General features: G+C 32.5%; 3 protein-coding genes across 13 annotated transcripts in view; 1 reads left to right on the plus strand and 2 right to left on the minus strand.

Annotated features, from left to right (window-relative positions):
* LOC106664868 (DNA repair protein RAD51 homolog 4) lies at positions 1–5,575 on the minus strand. Of its 3 annotated transcripts, none has more exons than XM_014390911.2 (5): positions 5,501–5,575; positions 1,187–1,412; positions 660–983; positions 428–605; positions 1–350 (listed from the first exon to the last, which is right to left on the minus strand). In XM_014390911.2, exons 2-5 carry the CDS (start codon positions 1,316–1,318, stop codon positions 58–60), a joined length of 927 nt encoding a protein of 308 aa, XP_014246397.1. In that variant the 5' UTR covers positions 1,319–1,412; positions 5,501–5,575; the 3' UTR covers positions 1–57. The 3 variants fall into 3 exon arrangements, with proteins under 3 accessions (XP_014246397.1, XP_014246396.1, XP_024081564.1); XM_014390910.2 differs by having other exon boundaries at positions 5,461–5,544; XM_024225796.1 differs by lacking the exon at positions 5,501–5,575 and adding an exon at positions 1,777–2,635.
* LOC106664869 (ADP-ribosylation factor-related protein 1) lies at positions 5,568–10,538 on the plus strand. Its single transcript, XM_014390912.2, has 5 exons — positions 5,568–5,866; positions 5,938–6,108; positions 6,498–6,579; positions 9,267–9,438; positions 9,504–10,538. Exons 1-5 carry the CDS (start codon positions 5,774–5,776, stop codon positions 9,592–9,594), a joined length of 609 nt encoding a protein of 202 aa, XP_014246398.1. The 5' UTR covers positions 5,568–5,773; the 3' UTR covers positions 9,595–10,538.
* Positions 9,852–22,987, minus strand: part of LOC106664866 (AP-1 complex subunit gamma-1) — an 18,711-nt gene continuing 5,575 nt past the window's right edge. For 5 of the 9 annotated variants that reach the window (XM_014390901.2, XM_014390906.2, XM_014390908.2 and 2 more), the window contains 17 exons: positions 20,065–20,126; positions 19,817–20,000; positions 19,607–19,753; positions 19,308–19,546; positions 18,567–18,643; positions 15,782–15,877; positions 15,538–15,717; positions 15,330–15,476; positions 15,052–15,270; positions 14,784–14,987; positions 12,895–13,025; positions 12,590–12,821; positions 12,421–12,520; positions 12,165–12,338; positions 11,950–12,104; positions 11,790–11,882; positions 9,852–11,731 (listed from right to left, as the gene is read on the minus strand). In XM_014390901.2, the coding sequence (XP_014246387.1) occupies positions 11,630–11,731; positions 11,790–11,882; positions 11,950–12,104; positions 12,165–12,338; positions 12,421–12,520; positions 12,590–12,821; positions 12,895–13,025; positions 14,784–14,987; positions 15,052–15,270; positions 15,330–15,476; positions 15,538–15,717; positions 15,782–15,877; positions 18,567–18,643; positions 19,308–19,546; positions 19,607–19,753; positions 19,817–20,000; positions 20,065–20,126 (2,542 nt within the window). In that variant the 3' untranslated portion in view covers positions 9,852–11,629. Of the gene's footprint in view, positions 11,732–11,789; positions 11,883–11,949; positions 12,105–12,164; positions 12,339–12,420; positions 12,521–12,589; positions 12,822–12,894; positions 13,026–14,783; positions 14,988–15,051; positions 15,271–15,329; positions 15,477–15,537; positions 15,718–15,781; positions 15,878–18,566; positions 18,644–19,307; positions 19,547–19,606; positions 19,754–19,816; positions 20,001–20,064; positions 20,127–21,663; positions 21,726–22,987 lie in introns of all 9 variants that reach the window. The other 4 variants (XM_014390904.2, XM_014390903.2, XM_014390902.2 and 1 more) reach the window with 1 other exon arrangement.

The raw sequence follows: 22,987 nt of genomic DNA on the forward strand, positions 1-22,987 counted from the left end.
TTGATTATACATTCATTTTATTTGTACAAAATACAAAATTATAACAGTTAATTTAGTTTAAACTATTAACCCGTTTTCAAGTATATCGATCATACAGAAATCGCCATTTTTTAATGTGTCACTTTTTGCCACTTGAATTTTCCTTGAGATATGAGAAGGATCTGGTCTACTAATCATTAACCTTGTATTCGGCACGTATAACCAATATTTACCAAGGAATGGTCTCAATTCCTCAGTCGCTTCTTTATCATTAAAATGTCGTATGGCAAGATTGATAAATATAATTATTGCGTTGAACTCAGCTGCAAGAAATTTGGCGACACAGGCAATATGGTTCAACAGCGGCAGACCTGGAATTTCATGATTTTTTTTTACCAAATAATTCTATTCTTATAAATAAACTATTATTTTAATTTAAAAAACATACCCTCGTTATTTCCTAAAAAAGGAAAGCTAACAACAGAAATTGAATCAACTATAATCAGTCTAATACTGTTTCTTTTTGATTCAGAATATTTAATTTTCAAATTGTGCAGAGCTGAAATTAACTCGTGTATATCCATTATTTTTTGTAAAAATATTTTTTTAATAATCCCTTCCAGTTTCTACAATTAAAATTTTTTAAAAAAATTTATGAGATTTATTAAGCCAATTTTTACCTCATCCTCTTTTAATTTTGCCTTCAGCAGAGAAGAGAAATGTTCTGGGCGAAAGTCATTTTTTGTGTCGATGTATACAGCATCGATGTCGTCCTTCAGCGACAAATTCACCAATATGTTTAAAGCAAGTTGAGTCTTCCCCGACCCGGACAGTCCGGACAGTTCGAGAATTGAGCCGGGTCTCAAGCCGCCTTTTGTCAGGCTGTCCAATTCTTCGATTCCCGTCTTGCACAGACCTCTATCCTCAAAATGCAGCAGATCAAAACCACTTTTGACATCACCGGAATAAGCTTCAAGCAATTGTTGCTTAACTGAAATAATATCCTTAAAAAAAAAAAAAAATCCTTGCTAATAATAATATTTCAGTAATAAAAATATTAAAAATGACAAGTTTTTCTAGTTACTTTACATCCTAATAAATTATCCTATACAAAAATCAATTTTCATTTTGATTGTTTAAAAATTCATCAATCATTACTAATGATTCTGCATCTCATATCTTAACTTTTGAGTTAAAAAGTACAAACCTCCACAGGCAAAGAGGCATAAACGGACAACGTATCAGAGTCAATTTGTAAGAATTCATTAACGGTGAACACGTTGTTCTGGTTGAGCTTTAAAATACTCTCAGTCGAGATGAAATGACAAAGTCTTGGCATTTCTGATGGTTGGTAATTTTTTCCTGTGAAGTGTCAGCACTGACTTCATTTCAAGCCAGGTGTCCTTTGGTTAGAAAGAAGTCCTCATATTCGTCTAAAAATAATAATGATAACCTTATAAAAACTTTATTTAAGGTGATGAATTTTAATTATTGCTGGTTGTTGTGAGAATTCAGTCAGAACTTCCAGTTTTTACTCAATACGTTTCAAAAGTTTTACTTCCTTTTTCAAAGAAACTCAAATTTTCATGTTTCTTTAGCATTTTAAGTTTAAAAAAAACTGTAGTTTTATTTGCATTAGAAATATTCATTTATAATTGTTTCCTTTTTATAAAAGTCTTGTACAGTATAACAGTTATTAATTTGGGACTCCTTGAGGCTTTGAGGCTTCATTGAATAAATGCTCTAGTTTACGAGGTAGTGCCACTAGCTTACAAGCAGTTTTATTTCTCAACGTACATGCAGGGGAGGACTGTTGTTGAGCTGGTTGTCTTGAAGCCGGTGGATTGCTGGATGCACTCTTCTGCTGATGAACTCCTCAGGAATAGTTAACCTTTGAGCTCAGACTTTGGACAGGTTAGATGACTTCTGAATCTGCCTTACCTCTGGGTCATATTCTCTCACTGACTGCCTCTGGTGGTCCAGCCAGGTGATGACTCAGTTTATGGCACTTGGAAGGCATGGACCTCATTGACTTTCTGCTGATGAGGCATATGTGACTTGGGCTGGTGGTAAATCCTTGGTCCTTATTGATGAAGCTGTGGATGTAACTTGGTTAGTGGTGGATCCCTAGTGCTGAAGAGGCTGCATATGTGACCTGGGATGATGGTAAATCTCTGGTCTTTGCTGACAAGGCTGTGTATGCGACCTAGGATGATGGTAGATTTCTGGTTCTTGTTGGTGAAGTTGTGTATGTGATCAGGGATGGTGTGGATCTCTTTTGAAGCAACTGAAGGATTAGGATTAAAAGTATAAGACTTCTATCAGATCGGCAAAGGTTCTAAAGACTGTGTAGGTAGATGGGACATCTGTGGTTTAAAAGATATAGAGTCCAAATTCCTGAGTTTCTCCCATATCTAGAGAGTAGTTTGGTGTAATCTGATCATTGTCAAATGTGAAATAACCTGATGGATAAGAGCAGAGGATCCAGTACAAGATACCTGGAAGGACACAATTTAATTAGTACAAGAGACTGTTGCCAAATGCTTATGCCACATGAAGGAAAGTATTTTAATATTCTTTTCACTTGAGGTAGATGTTAACTTGTTCCCGATAAAGCTGTAACTATTGCTGTTTACAACGGAAACACTTGATTGTGGAATGGTGAGAGCAAAAGCCAAACTGATGATCTGGGAGTAGGTTAGAGGAGTTTAATTTTGTTTAATATTCTTTTAAAAAGAATCTTTTAAAATTACTATAGAGATGATGATAAGTAAACTAATTGGGCGAAAGAACAAGGCTATTTGAACTGATTTGCCAGGTTTTGGGAAGATAATGGTGTTGGAATATAATGAGAATAATGGAAGTAGTGCAAAATACAAAATTGTACAGGTATGTGAGGAATAAAATAGGCTTTTTTAGGAGTTAACATTTCTATTCCTCAACAAACATTTCGTTGATTTGATGACAATCAAAATTGAAAGTGGAGTGAATTAATTGGTTTTATATTGGCACCAGAAAGTCAAAATAGACATGCTGATCATTCTGTTTTTTTTCTTTCTGAAATATTACTTTAGCAATGATGGCTTATCTTATCTTACTTAGATAAGTTCTGGAATTGGCAACCGATGCATTTGTAAAATGCATTGAAGAGAAAATATGTTCGTAAAAAATATGATTCATTATATCTAATTAAGTTTATTTTATTTCTTCACCCTTGGTGAAAAACTGGATAAGTACAATTTTGGCAAAATAAGAACGTACATATTCTAGCATGTTTTTATGCCTGTGTATAATTGATAAAGTCTAGAAGGAAACTATTTCCATTTAAACACAATGTGCCTTTTTAGAGATATTGAGAAATTATGCCAATATTCAGATAATTTTACTTGTGTTTTGGTAAACTAGAACAATTAATAAACCTATTTACTGAAATAACTATATAGGAGTTGATGAAGTGTGAAAAAAAAAAAAGATTAAAAAATTGAATTTGTATCAAATGTCTAAGCTTTACTTTATTTCCTAGTATTTGGTGCAGAATTTGTATTTTAATGTCAATTTTACATCAATGTACTTCATAACCTAGAGAAATAAAAGCAAGGTGTGGAAATTAAATACTTTATGGATATATAAAAAAAAATAATAGGAAGATCAGTTAGATTGGGACTAAGGTCTACACCTTCATCCATGGTTTTTTAAACACTCGCTCCATCCAAGGCTCACAAGGCGAGGTCACATACATAGCTTTGTCAGTAAGGTCTCGAGGTCCATGCCATCCAAGGTTTGTACTTGGCTCATACCTGAGTTTCAGAGTGATATTCACTCAGTGGCTTCATAAACAAGGTCTCACCATCAGAGGCCTCACAAAATAGGTACACAGCCTTGTCTAGTTGGGGGTCTGCTAAGTCCTTGTCCATCGGTTCATAAATAGCTTCTCCTCCAAGGCTCACAGGCAAGAACTTGACAGCCGACATCCCAGACACAGCTTTGAAGCTAGGACCAGGAATCTACCACCATCCTAGGTCACATACTCAGCCTCGTCAGCAAGAACCAAGGATCCACCACCATCCCAGGTCATGTAAACAGCGTCATCAGCAAGGATTCAAGGTCCATGCCCTCCAAGGTTCGTAACCTGAGGCCGCTCCTGCCTGAACGAGGGTATAAAGACAGACTTGGACTGAAGACCATCAGTCAGAGATAAAACACAAAATTAAGAGTCAAGCGTCAGAATTTGAGTTCAGAAGTGACTTCAAGCTTACTTATTGACTGCAGTGGAATTTTGTGCTTGATCTTAAACTACTTTTCGCCCTCCGTAACTATATAATAATAATAAATATGCTTATCTGAAACAAAAAGCAATCGGTTTCTTCTTCTATCACCATGTTTGTCAAATTTAACCACATTGCAACCATACTGGATCGTGTCTCCAAGTATGCTTTCTGATGCAAAAAATGGTTTTTTGATCGAATTCTGCATATCGGTGAGCCTGTTGTCGACAAAAGGAATTGGAAAACTATATTCGTAACTTTTCTTCTGGTCTTTGAATAATGCCTCAGCAAGGACTTTGAGGTCCAACTGCAGTTTTCTCTCTGGAGTCAACGATAATCTGTATTTCATTGCCAGCCATCTTTTATGCATTGGTCTTAGAAAATCCGAAGCCGCTTGGCAGACTCTAGGAGCTTTGGGCCAAGAGTCGTCTAATACGATTTTAGGAAGGGACTTCGAAAGCCTCAGGAGATAATGGAATTTTGTCGTCTGGATGAACCTTTTGTTAAGGCCTGAAACTGGACTGTATCTTGTTATAAATCCTTCGATAAAATTTCTAATTATTTTCACTGCATGTCTTCTCCTGCTCGCCTTCCTCTGAGCGAGGTACCTCCTCGACCATTATGGCGGCCTCTTTCATTTTTTTGTATTTCTTATGCTGGATACAGCCTCGCCAATGGCTTTGGATTATAGTGGAATTTGAGTTACAGTACAGAACGTGAATCAGTGTCAGACAGATGGAACGTCGCATACCGTGACACCCATCACCTGAGTCGGAGGTTAAGTCTTATTAAGGAGTACATCAGCAGAAGAGAGTCTTCAGCGATCCACCACTTTCAGGACTTCCAAACCTCCCCTGCAAGAAGACTGTACACTGAGTAATAAAACTGATTATAAACCTTATACTGAAGCATTTATTCAATTTAGCCCTCCTTCCTGTAAAAGAGCCTAACTCTTTAGGAATATAGCCTCGGGCACAAGAAAAATCAGTGCTAAAATATACATTACAACGACAATTGACAAATCATAGTGTGCATAATTGGTAGTATATCATATTATGTACATAGCGATAAAAGTAGTAATTAAAAAATTAAGAGGCTAAGTTTTGTTAGCTTGTGATACAAACTTATATTCAGTTATTCGAAAGCCTTTAACTTTTAACTTTAAAGTGTAATTTTTGACTTCAATATACTAATATAATAAAAATTGATTATTTACTCATCGTTTAAAGATAATACAACTTTGAATTAAGGCTCACAGTGGCTTCTGTGACGTTCCGAGTTTAACCGTGTATAGTACCTCTCTAACTAGTAAGTACCAGTACTGACACCAGTCTTGTGACTGTTGTCTAGATTTGGTGAAACCTCTTCCCAGAAGCTAGAAGGTACCTTGTACGACAGATTTGTCATTTGAATGACCGTTCTTAAAATTATAAATCGACACGAGGCGAATTCGGGCCAGTTTTTCGTCTCGGAAATGTTTTTTCTGATTGGAAAACACATAATTTAAGGCTGGCTTTAACCGGTATATAATGTATACCCTCCTTTCTGGCTTTTACAAATACCTCGTACAAAAAGATGAATATTGTGTACTTATTCTTGGCCTCGACAATGCCGGAAAAACGGTAAGGTGTTATTTTCCACTTTTTAAAATTAACAAAACAAAATTTTCATTATTAAAAAAAAATGCCCTTAGACTTATCTCGAGGCTGCAAAAACAAAGATAACGAAAAATTACAAGGGCATGAACCCTAGCAAAATAACAACCACTGTCGGCTTGAATATTGGCAAAATAGACATTGGAGGGATTAGATTGAATTTCTGGGATCTGGGTGGACAGGAAGAACTCCAGTCACTCTGGGATAAGGTAAATATTCAATTTTTCAACCTCACTATAATTTTTATTAATTATACTCTTTATCCAAAGCGTTGGTTGAGATGAAAAAGCTAGTGTTACCAGCAGGATTCGAACCTACGATTCTAACCACTTGAGCTATCTGGTATTCGATCCTCTCGGACACTCCTCATCTCGACCTGCAACCTTTTGAATTTTCCCTCTTTTTGCCTTATTTTCAAAATAATTTATGCTATACCAGCATTGGGTGAAGACGGATGCTGGTTCAGCATGAGTTCATCGACCCGCAGACCAATACCCAGCATCAACTCCTATCATATTTGAATTATACCCGCTTCTTATCTCTGTATTGATTCCTTCGTTAGATTTCATCAGATTTAATTTGGTCTTTTTTGTTGTAGTACTACGCTGAATCCCATGCTATTATTTACATCGTAGACTCTAATGATAGAGAAAGAATTAATGAGTCCAGAGAAACATTTGGTAAGTATTTATTAATATTCTGTTTTTTTATTTTAATAAATAGATTTGACATAGCATGAATTATTGTGTTTTATATACTAGGTTGCATATAAAGAATGTTGTTCATTTTTATCTGCTGGCTGTTGTTATTGGTGGGCTTGAGTTGGTGCCTTACCCTGCTTATAACCTCGATCCACTAGGCTGAAATGCGCCTGCCGGATTAAAACTGAGGTTATCCAGGATTATCAGAAATGAGTAAACAATGACTTTTTTTGGTGTGGCAATGCTGTAGTTTTGTTGGGTCATTTTAATCTAAAGTTCCTTGCTGTTTGTCAGAGGCGTTGCGTCATTTTGCCATCTTCAGTTACAAAAAGGCATACGAGGTAGCTAAGGCCAAAATGACCTAACTCCAGGCGGTCCAGCCCCCTGACGATAAAAACACAAGAACTTGATAAAAAGTGGTAGTGTTGGTGGGCTGGATTGGCAGAGAAGCTCTCACATATCGATTGGTGGCCCTCAGAGGACCTAATACATAGAAGAAGGGTAATCCTCACCTGATTAAGGATAGACTATGCAAGGTTGACAACAGACCCTTACTTTTGGTCCAAAACCCCCATATGTGTTTGGCATGCGGAAAAAAGTTGCTTGATGTGTCCCATCTAATTGAAGAGTGGAATTCCTTGTCTCCATATAGGAATGCCACTTGATATAATTGTGCTTGAGCTTGGCAGCGAGTATTTGGGTGTCCTGTTCTGATTCTTGGAGGAAATAGGGTTGTATACAATACTAATATTTTGGCTCCCTGGCATGTGTTGAGTGAATGTATTTATTTGGGTGAATGTATTGTGTGAGAGGGCCGATGGTAGAATATTGTGTACACATTGATCCTCAATTAGTTTAGTTATAATAGATGTAGAATGTAATTTCAGGGTGTAGTATACTGCGCCCTTTAAGAGCTATTGTATCCCCGTGCTCTGCCTAAAGCACATCGTTGAGTCCTATTTCAAAAAGAAACTTGATTAACAGGCCCGGTTTCAGTGGTTGAAGCTCTTCTATGGTCACATTATACATCCCAAAACATTTCCTCCTGCGGGCTAGTGTAGCTCCGCAGTTAGTAAATATGTTGGTGTCTCTTCTGCCTCCTTGCAGAATCTGCATGTGCCATCTTGGATTATTCCAATTTTCTTTAAGTGTCCATTTAATCTGCAGTGTCCTGTTAGGAATCCTGTTAGGATTCGCAGTCTGTTCCTGCTTCCTTTGACACATTCTGTAATTTCTTTCCTACCAAAGTTGGTTAGAAGATTCTTGGGTTGTCTATGTCCAATGAGAGAATTCCAAAGTTCCCTCATTTTCTTCTTGTTCTTCTGTCTGAGATATTTGTTAATAGTGTGGATTCCTATGCCACAGAAGGGTTCGGGTCCTATCAGCGGTGTAGCAGCCCCTTTCCTTGCAAGGGTGTCCGCTTTTCTCGTTGCCTTCTACTCCCATGTGTCCTGGGACCCAGCAGAGGCTGACTTTATTCTGCATACTTAATATATTTAGTTTGGTTTTGCAGTTCAGCACCATCCTTGAACTAATGATATTTGAACTTAGTGCTTTGATGGCTGCTTAGCAATCTGACATGATAGCTATATTCTTGTTTTTGTACCCTTTGTTATAATAAGTGTAAAGGGTTATGTACAAGTATCTAGAACTCCACCACCCCAAATAAGAAAAATAAGGATGAAATCAATAAAAAAACCTCTCAAACATTTTATTTTATATCTAGTTTTATTTATTTAAGGAGGCATAATTTGTGCCATTGCGTGTATTTTATAATGAAAAACAATATAACTCCTACATTTTTAAAATAATTGGTAAAGCGAGTCGATTGTGAAGCTTATTCATGCAACGCCATTTTTCAGAGGAATACCCAACATATTTTGTTTGTACCTCTATTTTTGGTGTTTAACCCTTCCACACATGATTAAAATGTCTTAAGGAAGTTAAAATACACAGTCATGCTGTTTAAAAGATTAACCTAAGTTTGCCATGTCTCAAGAGTTCTCAGTATATTGCTGAGTCACTACCTGTACAACTATGTTAAAATTATATACAGCCTAAACCTACTATCGGGAGCCAGCAAGGCGATTTTCACCTTGACGCCTTCCTTCACACCAGTAAATACTTTCACAAACAGTAAACATATCATTCACTGTACTTAGTTAATTGATTTGATAGGCCTGTGTGTACTAGATATTCCCACGGACTTTTTATATAACACCAGCAATTATTACCATACTGCAAATATAACTGTAATTAACCTATACTACCTTGGTGTGTTTGTGGGTACTCGATATTTCATCACTAGCTTACATGCCCAAACATACTACAACATTCATGCTAATAAATACATTCATTCAAATTAAGGATATTACAAACTATGTATGAAAGGGATCCCTATATGCGACCATGTTTTTCTGCTTTAGTTAACATGTTAATTCCTCGCACTCTTAATATGCTTAACAGGGGGCCATGGTCTTCTTTTGTCAATTAGCCCAGGTGGCTTGTGTGGCCTATCGACAGGTGTGTCAAAAGGATTCTCACTTTCCTATTTTCTCCATGTTCCATGATTTGACCAACGGTTTTATTTTATGTAGTTTGTCATGGTGTTCCGGCAGTTCTGCCATTCGTTCATTTCATTAAATTTATATTTTATTTGATTTCAGAAAAAATGATCTCATGCGAAAACTTAATCGGGGTTCCGTTGCTCGTCCTCGCGAACAAACAAGACATTCCTGATTGCATGGGTGTACGTGAGGTGAAGCCTATATTTAAGAAAAATACCAATCTCATAGGGAGTAGGGAAATTATGGTAATGGCCGTTTCTGCACTTAATGGGTAAGTTGATTTAAAAATTAGAAAAAAAAAAAATTTTCAAACAATTTTCTTGTGTAAAATTTCAGGGAAGGAGTGAATGAAGGCATTACATGGCTTGTCGATTGTATAAAAAGGAACGGCCATAAAAGACCTCCAAGAAATGAGAATGAAATGTGAAAATACTTTTTATATTGTACATTTTCACTTTTGGGAGAAAGGGAAAAAATAAAATCATTATATATATTTTTTTAATGTAAATAATTCTTTTTTAAATATATTTTTGTTGTGTATTTGTATATTCTCTTTTATCTATATACATTCCATACATGCATACAGTCCGCATTGTACAATAATATATTAATTTAATTAATTTTCTTTTTTTTTGGAATGTAACATTTCAAATAAGGTAAAAAAAAATTGATCTGCATTAAAAATAGTCTTCAAATTTTCATTAGAGCATAAATTTATGTACAAATATGTTCCAAGTACTATTGTATTTGCTTGCCTGCATTCAGTCAATCTTCTGTAGACTTTTAACATGAGGTTCGCTTAAATCTTTGTTGCGATAAATTAAAATGATATTTAACAGTATAAAATCTTGATGACTGATAATATTATTTAGAACCTCTTCTATCCAAGTTATGTACATCATATTGTAATCTACGTTATGGATGGAAATTATTCAAAAAGTCAATAACATTTAGAATTAAATGATACGTGCGAGACAAATTAAATATGGTGTTTGAACGAATTAACAGTGTAGGTTTTAAAACAAAGACTTGTTTATTCCTAGGTTGATCAGTGATCAAAAATGCATAAATCATGATTAAGTACTAAGCCGTTTTCTAAATTAAAAAAAATTAAAGTTAGTCAAAACAAAAAAATTATTTTTTTGATTTGCATTTGTGTAGAAAATGTAGTGTTAAAATTATAAATAATGCAAATTAGTCAAAACAAAAAAGCCTTGTTAAAATAAAACTAAAAAATTAAAAGTTTTTTAAATACTGAAAAAACAACTAAAATTTACACAAATCAAAAATTTTATCTTTGCATTATATTTGTAGGTTTTACACGTGTTTTAATTAGAAGTAGTGCAAATTAGTTGAAACTAAAAAAAAAAATTGATCTTTGCATTCGTGAAGGTAAAATTTAACATGTAGTGTTGTAATTATAAATAATGCAAATTAGTCAAAACTAAAAAAAAAGGTTTTCTCTGTAATTACTACACCGAAGATCTTTTTTGAAAACGGAAGCATCAGTATTACCTTGTCATTATCAGAATTTTTTTTTAAATATATCATATTTTATTACCATCCAAAGCACATTGTCCAGTATTATAACAACGAAAGCATTTTTCCGAAACTAGGCACAGCGAATATTTAAGTAGTCTTTACAAACATGTTATTTACATATTTTTCTAGAAACAATAATAGTAAGATATGTACACGTAATCTCACCAGATTATAATAATAATAATAATGAATCATCTCTAAAAATTTACATTTTAAACATTTCTCTTTCTTTCTTTCTTTAAACTCTGAATGCTTACATTTTCTTTAAAAGATATTTATCACATTAAAATAATGTGTATTTACACCACATTTTTAAACATCCAACCACAATTACAAGTTTGAAATAATAAAATAAAATACAAATATTTGATGTAATGATAAGATATAAAATTGGAAATAAGAAAGACTGATGTGAATATATAATAAAAATAATAATAACAACAATTAATATGGTTTGAAATTCTAAAAAATAAATATTTATATATTTAATTAATTTATAACTCAAAACAAACAATAACCGAATGTTTGAAGATTAGATTTTATATATACAACATTTTTACAAAGATAATGTTAATTTTTTTAAAATTTTTATTCTTATGTTGATGACAAATTATTTCAATGGGATCAAATGAAAATTAAAAATATTTGCAGAAATTTTCTATAAAATTTTAACTTTGTTCTGTAATCATAGTCTTTTCTTCATGAATTGTAACCCCTTTTTTCTTCTCTCTCTCTCACTCTCTCTCTAAATATATCAATTTAAATACTCAAATTTCTGAGCGGAGAATTTAACCAATTTCCAAGCGGCTCAATTCGTACAAATTAACGGCTAAAACCTTTGGTTTCAAATAATTTATATAATTCTAGTGGAAAAAATCAAGAGGATCCGCCCCGGCCTACTTGCATCTTGTGGTTTCATGTCATTGCCAACATTCCGCTGGAAAATTGTTGACTTCGGCTTGATCGGTGATCGTGGCCCCGTTGCAATTGTAAGATACTCTAATTCTCATCCTCAAAGCCACCTAGGTCACAGGTCAAATGTAAATTTTGTATCGCTAAATTTTTAAATAGTTTTTTTACCTTATTCGGAGTTGTCACTCGTAAGACTTGCGTGACGACGCCACCTTCAGTGATGACTGTCCCGGACGGAGGTAGAAGTTGTAACTGAAATGTCTAAAATAAAAAAAAATAAATAAATAAAAAATAAAAACAATTGATAATTTGAAAAGACTCTCCTCACCTTTGGCACAGCAGCTTGAAATACAAACTCGGTGAATGCTGCTGAAGTCGTGTTTAATGCTGAAACATTCACAACCGTCGTGTTCGGCGAGTCGGCGACTTTTTGAAGTGTGAAATCTATTTTCAACCCTCCCTTGTTATAAACGGTCGTTTCGACTGTCAAATAAATTTCATCAGAGTCATACAGATCGAATTTTAACGGTTTAAAATTAATACCTGGCGATTTATTTGGTATTCCAACAGCTAGTGAATCCGCTAGAAAATCAGGCGTGGAGTTCAACGCGTTCATTATATTATTGTTATTATTCTGTAGAGAAATGGTAGACTCGTTATTCATTTTGAGTCCGGACTTGTTTTCTGAGATTATGTCCATTCCTGAATCAAGCCCTCCTAAAAATAATTTGTAATATATAAGAATATAAATATATTTAACAAAAAACAAATAAAGTTACAAGGATTAAAAAAAAAAAACCTAAAAGGTCTAGAAGTTCCTGATTTGTATCTATGCTTGGTTTCGTAATAGGCTGGACGATGGTGTCTGATTCACCTCCCAGAAGAACCAGCAATGCATTCTACAAAAACGTAAAATAAAATGTTAAACAAATATGTTTGAATCGTGGCAAAATGAAAGTTTAAATTACCGAGTTTTGATTGTCTTGGGGCGACAACGACTCTTCTTCTTCGATTTCTTGAGAGTAATTTCCATTTTGAGTCGTCGCGTTTGACTTTTGCAGTTCGAGAGGCGGCATGCGTTCAAGAAGGCCACTCCTCAGATACGAGTACTTACCAAAAAGCTGGGTGTACTCAACGCCTCTCTGCTGCAACTCCATTTGAACGTGGGAACCAAAACTTTCAATCAACTCCCGGATTTTACTAAAACAAAACGAAAACCATTTAAGCGGAACATGATATTTCGATTTTTTGAAATAATGATTATTTTACTCACGAAGTGTCTGTATGATTGAATCGAGTGCTCAGCTTGGTCAACGATGTTAAAGCGTACTGCTTTGTTATTGCCGTATTCTGAGGTGATGTTAAAATTCTGTGGTATACAGATATTACTTCAGGTTCAGTTATCTTAAATAGAAAAATTAATAAAAAATTAAAGAGAAAACTTCACTATTTATCCCAATAAATATCTAATAAAGAGGTAAATAATAAATGACATGAATGAATATTAATGTGCAGATATATTTTAAAAAATTCATTGATATTTTTTTTTATTCGTTTCATTAGTTGTATTAATTTTTTTATGGAAAATATTGTTAATTATATTAATTTTTATTCGTATTGGCTTATTTTTTTATTTATTTAATTTTTTTTTTTGTTCAATTCGTGAGGAGCAGTCAAGAATGAGGTAGTATAGAAAAACACCTTTTACATTTTTTTGCCGATGTTTTGATCTTTATTCAGCTCATCTTCAGGGCCTGGGTGAATTACAAAACATATGTTGAAGTGGAAAATTAGAAGAAACCACAGTTTTTGTGAATCGCACAGTGAAGAATCGCGTGTCAACAACTTACATGTATTAAACCATTGGAATTTTTAAATGCATATAAAGTGCTTGTTCTGTGTTTATGTTAATTTATTGGAATGAATGTAATTTATCAGCGAAAAAAAAGGGAAGAAATTTAAGCCAGCCCTGAGGAATATCGAGTGCTCTGGGTGAATGATTGTGACCAGACTATGATGGGATAACAGAATCACAGGAATATATTGGGCTGGTGGAAAAATAAAGCCGGTTTTGAAAAGGCAGTCCAAACTATTTTTAATTTTTATAAAATATAGAAAATTTATTCGAAAATTTTCCATCACAAGCTATACATCCTTGCCAATGTGTAATAAGCGCTTTTATTCCGCTGACATAAAAATCTTTATTTTGACTTACAATAATTAAAAAAATTTATCCCTCAAGAAGTGATCAAAATGCATAAAAAAGTGGAAGTTTGTAGATGAGAGATCAGGTGCAGTAAGGTTTCAAATTTTAAGTCCTTAATATATTTCTTGGATTTCTTTTCAGGAACTAACCATCACTCATTTTGTTTTTATTGATTTACTGAACATGACTGATCACGAAGTTGATAAAAATAATTAAAAGGTACAAACTACTTGAGGTACAAACAATAGGATAGAATTTTAGAATAAATATACAGTCAAACATCCCAAAATCAGACACCGCTCGGGAATGGGATTTTGTCCAATTACTAGAAAGGTCCACTTGTAGAAAATATTAAGTACATTAAGTGAAAGTAAAAAATAAATTAAACTGAAACGAATGTACAGATACTAATTTTCTCCTTCTCAGGAATTTGTATGACTTTGACCACTTGGGGGAAAAAATATTAAAAAAATAGAATACAAAAAAAATAAACAGGAAAGACAAACATATGAAGAAAAAAAGATTCCACATTATATTCATTTTTTGCAATTTATAATAACACATGAATACATGAGCATATAGACCTAAACATCATAATTTCTGTCAATAACCTCTCTTTTCTCTTATATAAAATTTTATATTTGTCAATATAATTAAGCCCAATTAATATTCTAGAGCAATTTGTACCTTAATAATTGTAAACAGAATGAATGGCTTAAAAAGGTGTTTAAAAAAATCTGAATTTAGTCTAGGGCAAGTTTGTTTTCGGCAGGAATCAGGAGTGGAAAAATTTACACAGCTTATGACCTCGTCAGTCACGGTCTAACAGTACAAACTTGTTAGCCATGTTTTAAATGCAAAATTATTCGTTGCTCATTGCAAAACAAGAACGATAATAAACTTCACTAATTTTTTCAGCAAATAATAGTAAAATGTGAGAAAAAGTTTATACATACCTTGACGACTGAATCGGGCGATAGGAGTAAATCTCCGAATTCGCCGATACACCATGTCGCCACTTGTGCCAACGGCTGCCTGTTGGAATTGTCATTTTCCAAAGCGCCCCAGAGCTGACCAACCATGTAGCCCTGTTGAGCAGGATTGACCACCATCAACTGTATTACACATGCTACTACATCATCCCGCACATAATTTCCAGCCTTTAAAAAAAACAAAGAAAAAGAAATTAGCACATATTACTTTTTTAAAATCTGTTTTACATACAGCAACTAAGACACTTAAAAGTGTGTCTAAATGCCATTTAATAGTTGGCGCGTATTTTTCAGCAGCTAGGACTATTCTTGAAGAAGCCATTTCTTTAAATTCAGGGTCGGTCTTTTCTAAGAATGACAGAAGTTCTTTCATCATCATTTTAATGTTGCTGTGATCAACAAGGGCAAAACTCAACTCCAAGGCCCGTCTTCTTATTGAAACATCTGGATCCTAATTAAAAAGAATTTAAAAGATAGTCACAACTTATGAAAAGATAATATAAAGCAAACCTTCAAGCATTCAAGAATTGTTGCCCTATGTCTTTGTACAGCACTGGTATCAACATAAACAGTCTTCAGAAGTGTATTTAGCGCTACGTATCTTATATTCTTATCATTATTTAAAAGAAATCTACCAAGTATATTTATTGCCAACACCTAAAATAACAGAAAGTTACATTAAGGTTTTTTAAATTCTTTTAATTTTAATTTATCTTACTCTGAGACCACTCTCTGAGCGAATATCCATTATTGAAAGAACAGTTTCATATAAAATAGTATTCCCAACGTTTTTATTTGTCTCTGTGTTTGTTGCAACTTGCGCTAGGATGTCATTCATTGCTTCAGATGCTTCTACATCGTTTTTTCCAAGGATTCTTAAAAGCCTTAGAATTTTTACCTTAAAAAAAATATATATTTACCCAAAATTTATAACAAATTGAGAAAAATAATCTCTTTCTTACTTGTAAAAATGGATCGCTAACTCCAGACACGTCGTGTTCAGGAGAATAGCCGGCCATTATGAGATTTTTCAGAATCCTCACTAGGTTGGGCACGATCTGCAAATGACAATGGAAAGATAGTCAATGACAATTAGACAGCAAAGCCCGAAACGCTTCAAATATATGGATAAAAACTAAGAAAGAAAATAACTGGGGTTCAATTAGAACAAAAATTACACAAACTGTTTTGGACCTTTGTAAATTTCAGAGAGAACGAAAAAACTTCAGTCGGTCCTCAATTATGCAAATAAATTCAACTTTAATATTTTGTTCTAATTTGTTATTATCTACTAGAAGATAATACACTAGAGTGTAGCATTAGCTCAAATTAAAATACAACTGTGCCTCCGAGCAATACCCAATGATCACTGAGTTTCAATTATTTCATGATAAGACAAAATGACAAAATGAAGGATCATGCGGTTCTATTTAATGAGTAAAAACAATATATTTTTTAGGCAAACTTTCCTTAATTATTCATATTTAAGTATATACATCAATTAATTTTTATATTTACATCTCATGTTGTACAAAGGTCAAAAATTTACAAATTCAAAATTTTCAAAGCTTAAAAATATGAAGGCTATAGTTTATACTACATGAAAAATAAGAGCAGACTGTGAAGAGTTCTTCATTTAACCAAAAGTATTATTGAAATATAGCACTAAAAGTATTAGTTTTTATAAACGAACATGATGCTTAAATTTTGCATCCTTCTAAAGACTATTCAATTATTTTACAACAAAATTTTTAATTAAATTGAAATACTTTGTACTCAACGTACAACAATTAAAAAATGATATGACGATGAATCTGTCAAGATTTTAAACAATTGAGTAGTAAAATTAGTCCGTAGAGTTTCAATGGTAAATTCAATGAAAATTTGAGGTACAAATTTGAGGTAAACAAATTTAACGAACATTTTTTTAAACAATTTTGTTCTGCAGGATGTTGATATCCATGTAATTTTGAAATTCTATCTTTCAAAAACTTATAAGTCAAAAAAATACGGCAGGTGTGGTAGCACATGCTAGCCAGGATCCAAAAATTTTTGGATTTTGACTGGCAAGATGGAGGTGAGGCACTATCATGGTAGAAAACAACAAGCGATTAGCCAATTTTGGTTATTTTTGGTCATTGCTGATTTTAATCCTGTGTTCAGTATACACTAGAATTAACGGTTTGGTTCGGCAGAAGAAGCTCAGAAAGGCATAAATCTTGGCCAATGAAAGACGACGAATATATCAAGCTGAACATTGGTCGCCCAACACATGAGCCATCCTCATCAAACCAAGGGGTTGAAGTCAAGGAATTTGGCCATGTGGAATCAAAGTCAACAATGTCAACCCTTTAGTTGTTGGCTCTGTTTCACCTCCCGTATACATTAAGCAAATCATGGCCAACAAGCAGTTGGCTGTCTTTCATTGGCCGAGAATTGCTTAGTGTACACATGCCTTAATAAAGTACCCTATTACAATCCCATCAAATGAACAACTTTCTTTGGATGCAGCCCGAATTTTGAAATTGTTATCTGCGAATCGCTGTTTTCTCCAGGATTTTCCTCGGTAAACATTGTTGTAAAATACCCATGTATCAACCTTTTTAAAAATGGTTTGTTTACATTAAGTTTTAGGAGGGAAACGCAGATGATGATGCGATCCGATAAATTCTTCTCAGTCAACATCTCAGGAACCCATTGCTCCAACAAACAACCAGCTCTCTCAGGTGTGTTTAAACTCTTATACAAGATATGTTAAGTGTCTATGCGATGTCCCGTGTCGTTGAGTTTGGGCAAAATTTCTACTTCTGAATTATAAATGTTTTCCTAAAGTGCCATCACCACGTATATTGTACATTTGCCTAGCAGTCTGGACGGTGTTTTTCTCTTTGCTTTTTAAAACTGTTAAATGGCAAAAATGCACTAGGTTTTTCCACCATTTTAAATTAACAAAACTTAAAAATACGAGATCTCATACAAAACTGACGAATAAAAGTACCTTAGTAAAACACAAGGGGATTAATTAATTGAATTATCAATAAAATGCTACGGACTTATTTTACAAACAGTTTAGGTAAATAAATAATAACTTTGTTTTATTAATTTTTAATAAGAAACTTTATTTCAAAATAACCAAATATAGTTGTTTAAGCAAATATTAAGTCAAGCTATCTTACAAATATCATCTGTTACCATCTCATGCACTCTGAGGCTACCAACAATTGTTACATAATAATATTAAGCAAAGCTTAATATTCCTTAAAATAATTAAATGTGTCAAGTAGTGAGATAAAAGAGATGATTTTTTTTATATGCTTTTAAATGTACGCTCTTTGTATTGTATATAGACAGAAGAATGAAGTGGTACATGCGCATGCAATGTGAAACAGCGCATATAAAGTGGGGATTACCTCGCTGTGCCCAGGATCCTAAATTGTACGCACACACACAGAAATAAATAGTTTAATAAACAAAAAAAGAAAATATTGCTGCGTCGTTCAAAGTCCTATTAAAATTATTATATTTACAAATTTTCAGTGAACCTAACTGAAACAAAGGTCCAAAAACATTCACATTGGTTTATCAATTTGGGAATTGTTGTGTTCCTTTGACTAAGGAAATTTATAAAAAATTTAAAAGAAAAAAAAAAGCCTTCTCAAAAATATAAACTGGTAAATATATAATGTTGCGCATTGTTTTCCTTAAAACTAATTATTTTTTTTAAATATTAATTTATATTTAACTAACCTTCTTAAAATGTTGCAGTGTATCAATACTGTTTTCACACATTTCTGTGATCAAAGAGACTCCAGTAATAAGAACACCTGAATAAAAAAATAATTTGATTGTTAAATTTATACATAACCAATACAACCCAAACTTGAAAATTTCCAGAAAAGGCAAATTTAACGAACTAGTATTTCTTTGGAAAATAATGCAAAACTTTTTTAACACTTGACTATGTGAGATCCAACATGTGCCTCCCGACTGTTTCTGGATTTGGCAGTTATCAGTCTTCACACACTACACAATTTCATTTGAAATACCTAGAACCACCTCAGAAAGGCAAGTGCATGTGCATCCATTCCAAATTTTTCCAACAGGAATTTTTTTTTAAATTCTGTGTAAACTGCATAATTTGTTTTTCAGTATATGTATTGTGTTATATTTACCATTTTGTGTGATTTCGTAAAAATAAAAGCAAATTTATTGTAGAAATGGAGAAACGACTTTCATTCGACTTCACATCCAAATAACACAAACATTTCCATTTCCTAACGTTAATTTACTTAATGCTGCAGCAAACTTGCATTATATAATTTTTATCATTTTTGTCAATGAAAAAAAAAAAAAATCATTCACATTATTTTTAAGCACCAGAGAGCTATTTTACGAGATAAATTGGGTTCTGCCTTGAGAAAATGAAATGGACGAGATTAGGACGCAGTCAACGAGTTAAATAAACTAATGTAAAACCAAATTTCTTACCGTGGTTCTTTTCAGATAGTAACGACCTCGTTGCTGGTAAAAATATTTCCATAAGCTCAGGAACTTTAAGTATTATCCTGTAGGCACAAAGAGCTGCTTTTTTCCTTACATACGCATTGGGGGATTTCATTAATCTTTCGACCTCTCCTGCCAGATCCCTTGACATTTCGGGGGATGCAATCGCACCAAGAGTGCAAAGTGCTAATCCCACTATAAATTGGGTAGAACTATTTAAATCACTAAAAACAATAAAAATTTAATTGGTGAAAAATTCATTAAACAAAATTATAGAATGTTACTTTTTTAAACAATTTGTTATTAACAAGTGTACATCCTGTCTCTCATCAAGTAACAACATAGCGCCTAAATATCCTATTCGTTTATCCGTAAATCTTGAAGAGGCGATTAACTTAAGACATTCAAGCTGGCCAAAGTGCGCTGGGTATCTGTAAAAGGTGTGAAACTGAGCGAAATTCCAATTTTAAACATTTAATTTTTTTCTTTCTAACCCTAGCATATGTATATACAGAAGCTTGGCGATATTTCGACATCTCCAAACACTGTCTTCTTCCCTAAATGTAGATCTTATGTACGCACATTCTTTGTTTATAACTGCCCTTTCTTCGGCAGCAGTCCTGGCAGCGCGGATTTGCCTTATTAGATCTCTAAGCCTCATAGGTGTCGGTGTCCTCACTGAAGCAAAAATAAAATAAACCCATGAAAAAAAAATTGTTAAAGGATTTTTTTTATAACTTACCCCTTTCAAGGGCTTCATTGAAAACTTCTTTTATAGCAGCCATGTTGAAGGCTGGGTTAAACCTATAAAAAACAACAATTAAAATTGCCTTAACTATACATAAATTTGTCGTCATAATTATAATTTAGTTTTAGACAGTAAGATTTATATTCGAAAATTAATGTGAAAATAATTGTTAAAAAAAGGCATCCACCATCTCCCTATACTAAAAAAATTAAAGGAACTATCAAAATATTAAAGAATGTACATTTATTTAATTTTTTTTAAATTTTATTTTTAGTAGTCATTCTCATCATAAAATATATTTATAATATAATATTTTATTTTCTAAATTAAAAGGTTATTTTTTCATAGAAATTTAAAAAAGAAATAAAGCAAGTTATGCTGACTTAAATACATTTGACTGATAATTGTATAGTCTAACGGTGAATAAATTATAAAATTCTTATAATTTCCCTATTACTTTTGCCTGAAAACAAAATTTTAAATTCATTTTTTCTTAATTTATTCTTTGGTGATTATTCTAATGCATCTTTTTGGTTTTTGTGTTTGCTGACGGACGCTGGTCCGACTGGACGAAATTCACAATCCCCCCCCCCAATGCTTACTACTTATATTCTATAATATATTCAATCTGATCATCTAAAATCATCAGAATTAGTGTTTTAGTTCCTACCCAAGGTTAACATTTTAGGTTTAGTTTAGATATTTCCCAATTCCATACTATTTTGATTTCATGCGTTTATGATTTAACACAAAACACTTCTTTGATTTTTTCTTAATTTTTATAATTACATATTAGGCTTTTTTTGTACTGAATTTGAAACGATACAACTCAAGACTTTCTAATTAAATTAAACTTAATAAATAAAAATAATTGCGTTGGGAGGGCGAGGAGTTTGGATATGTGCCAGTACATACAAAACAATGCGTAAGCTCGTTTTGTTTTTTAAACAAAAGAAAATACTTTCTTTATTTAAAATTAATTTTATCCATATGAATATTAATCATGAATGAACTCGTAAATTACACACTGTTTGTCTAAATTTAAAAACAGTCTAAATTTACACGAAAACCGACACTGAAAAATAAATAATTTAATAATCCTCAATTTGGATTGAAGAGTTTATTTTCAAAAGTAATATTTTTTTAAGTATGAGGTTTAATTGCAGAAATAAATCACATTAAATAAATTATTAAGAATTTTTTACAGATTAAATAAATTATTAAGAATTTTTTACAGTTAACTATACTATGACATAATTCAACATTCAACAAAAACTTTCAATCAACATCAGTTTACAATATTTAATAAATTTTGACTGCATTCAATGGATTTCAAGGCTTCCTTTCAACTAAACCAAGTGCTTTTTTAAAATAATTTTTACCAGTCACAATCATATTTCTAAAATGTTAAAACATACAACTTCTATTACTATGCTTGGCTTGTCATGCTAAAAACAACCATGTTATAAATCCCAGTGGATGTTTGAAAAAGCCAAATATAAAACAAAATGTTAATTAGAACGTTTAATGTTAAAAATATATGTTAAAAAGTTATAAATTTTGCGCCAGTAAATTTGGAAAAACGATTCATACCCATGATCGGAGGGATTCATTGTTTATGTCCTTCTAATGAAGCTATTCAATATAATTTATAGCTGAAACACAACAAACGACGTAAAAAAATATAAAAAAATGCACAGTAGACAATCATATTTAATGCTTAACACAGTGTTATTTAAATCTTTGAAAAAAATTATCGGTAGTAATTAGGAAATCTATTAAAAAACCGCAAGTAAAAGTATGTGACAAAAATTTTAATCCATCTCTGTTAAAGTTTAATATGCTAACTTTACCTTGGGCTTTGGGTGAACATTGATAAAGTTTTCAGTTACTTTACTAAAAATCTGATGGTTTATATACGGAAAAAACCCTCTTGTTTACTCATTAATAAAAATAAAAACTATTTTTAATTAATCATTAATAATAATTAATTATTCCTAGTACTTAAGCTTATCCTCTGTTAAACTGTTTCAACATTAAAAAATGATGAATGATGTCTTTTTTTATTAATAGCCAGAAATGTATTGTATTCGCTATAATAACTATAATAATACATTAGTTTTTGAAAATAAAAATCATTGTGATGATAGATTTTTTTTATTAATACAATATATTTGAGAGGCCTAAAAAGAACTATTATGAATTAAAATCAAGCCTATATAAAAAAAAAATGTTAACTAAAAAAAAAGAAAACAAAAATTGTATAAAAGTGAAGTTGAAAAATAAAGTTTGCAATGTATGTAGTGTTTTAAAAGCTTATCAGTTGCAGGAGAACAATTACTTTCCTTTATCAGCCTTTTGTTTATGAGTCAAGCCACTTTAAAAACAGGCATTCGTTTTATAGCAGTGACAAGTTAATTTAAGTTTAGTTAAATTTAAAAGATAAGTTGTATCCATTATCGGCAGAAATCAAGTCCTTTTATTTGATAATCGCAAAACCAGGATTCCAGATAATAAAATTAGAAACTTTAAACGACAAAAAAATAATTGGCTGATGAAGATGATGAAAAAACTGGCGGATCAACTAATCGTGCACATTCTGTTGAGTATGAAACACCAAATCGCGTGTTACTGAAAGAAAAAATTGATTTTCTATTCAACAACTGTGTCAATGTCTAAAATAGGACAATACTAATCATAACTTTCTTTAAAAATAATTATAACTATAAATAAACAATCACTGTTGAGACAGTCCCAAGCTTAATTTAAAATTTAATAAAAGTGAATTTTCTAAACATGACAATTGGTAGGGGCCAAAATTCTATGTAGGTAGGTAAGGTACGTATTAAATACAAAACAAATTTGGAATAACTGTACATGCAATTTCTGGGAAATGTTGAAACAATCCAATCACAAC

This window comes from Cimex lectularius, unplaced genomic scaffold (assembly GCF_000648675.2).
Source record: "Cimex lectularius strain Harlan isolate CLEC.00 unplaced genomic scaffold, Clec_2.1 scaffold137, whole genome shotgun sequence".
NCBI lineage: Eukaryota > Metazoa > Arthropoda > Insecta > Hemiptera > Cimicidae > Cimex > Cimex lectularius.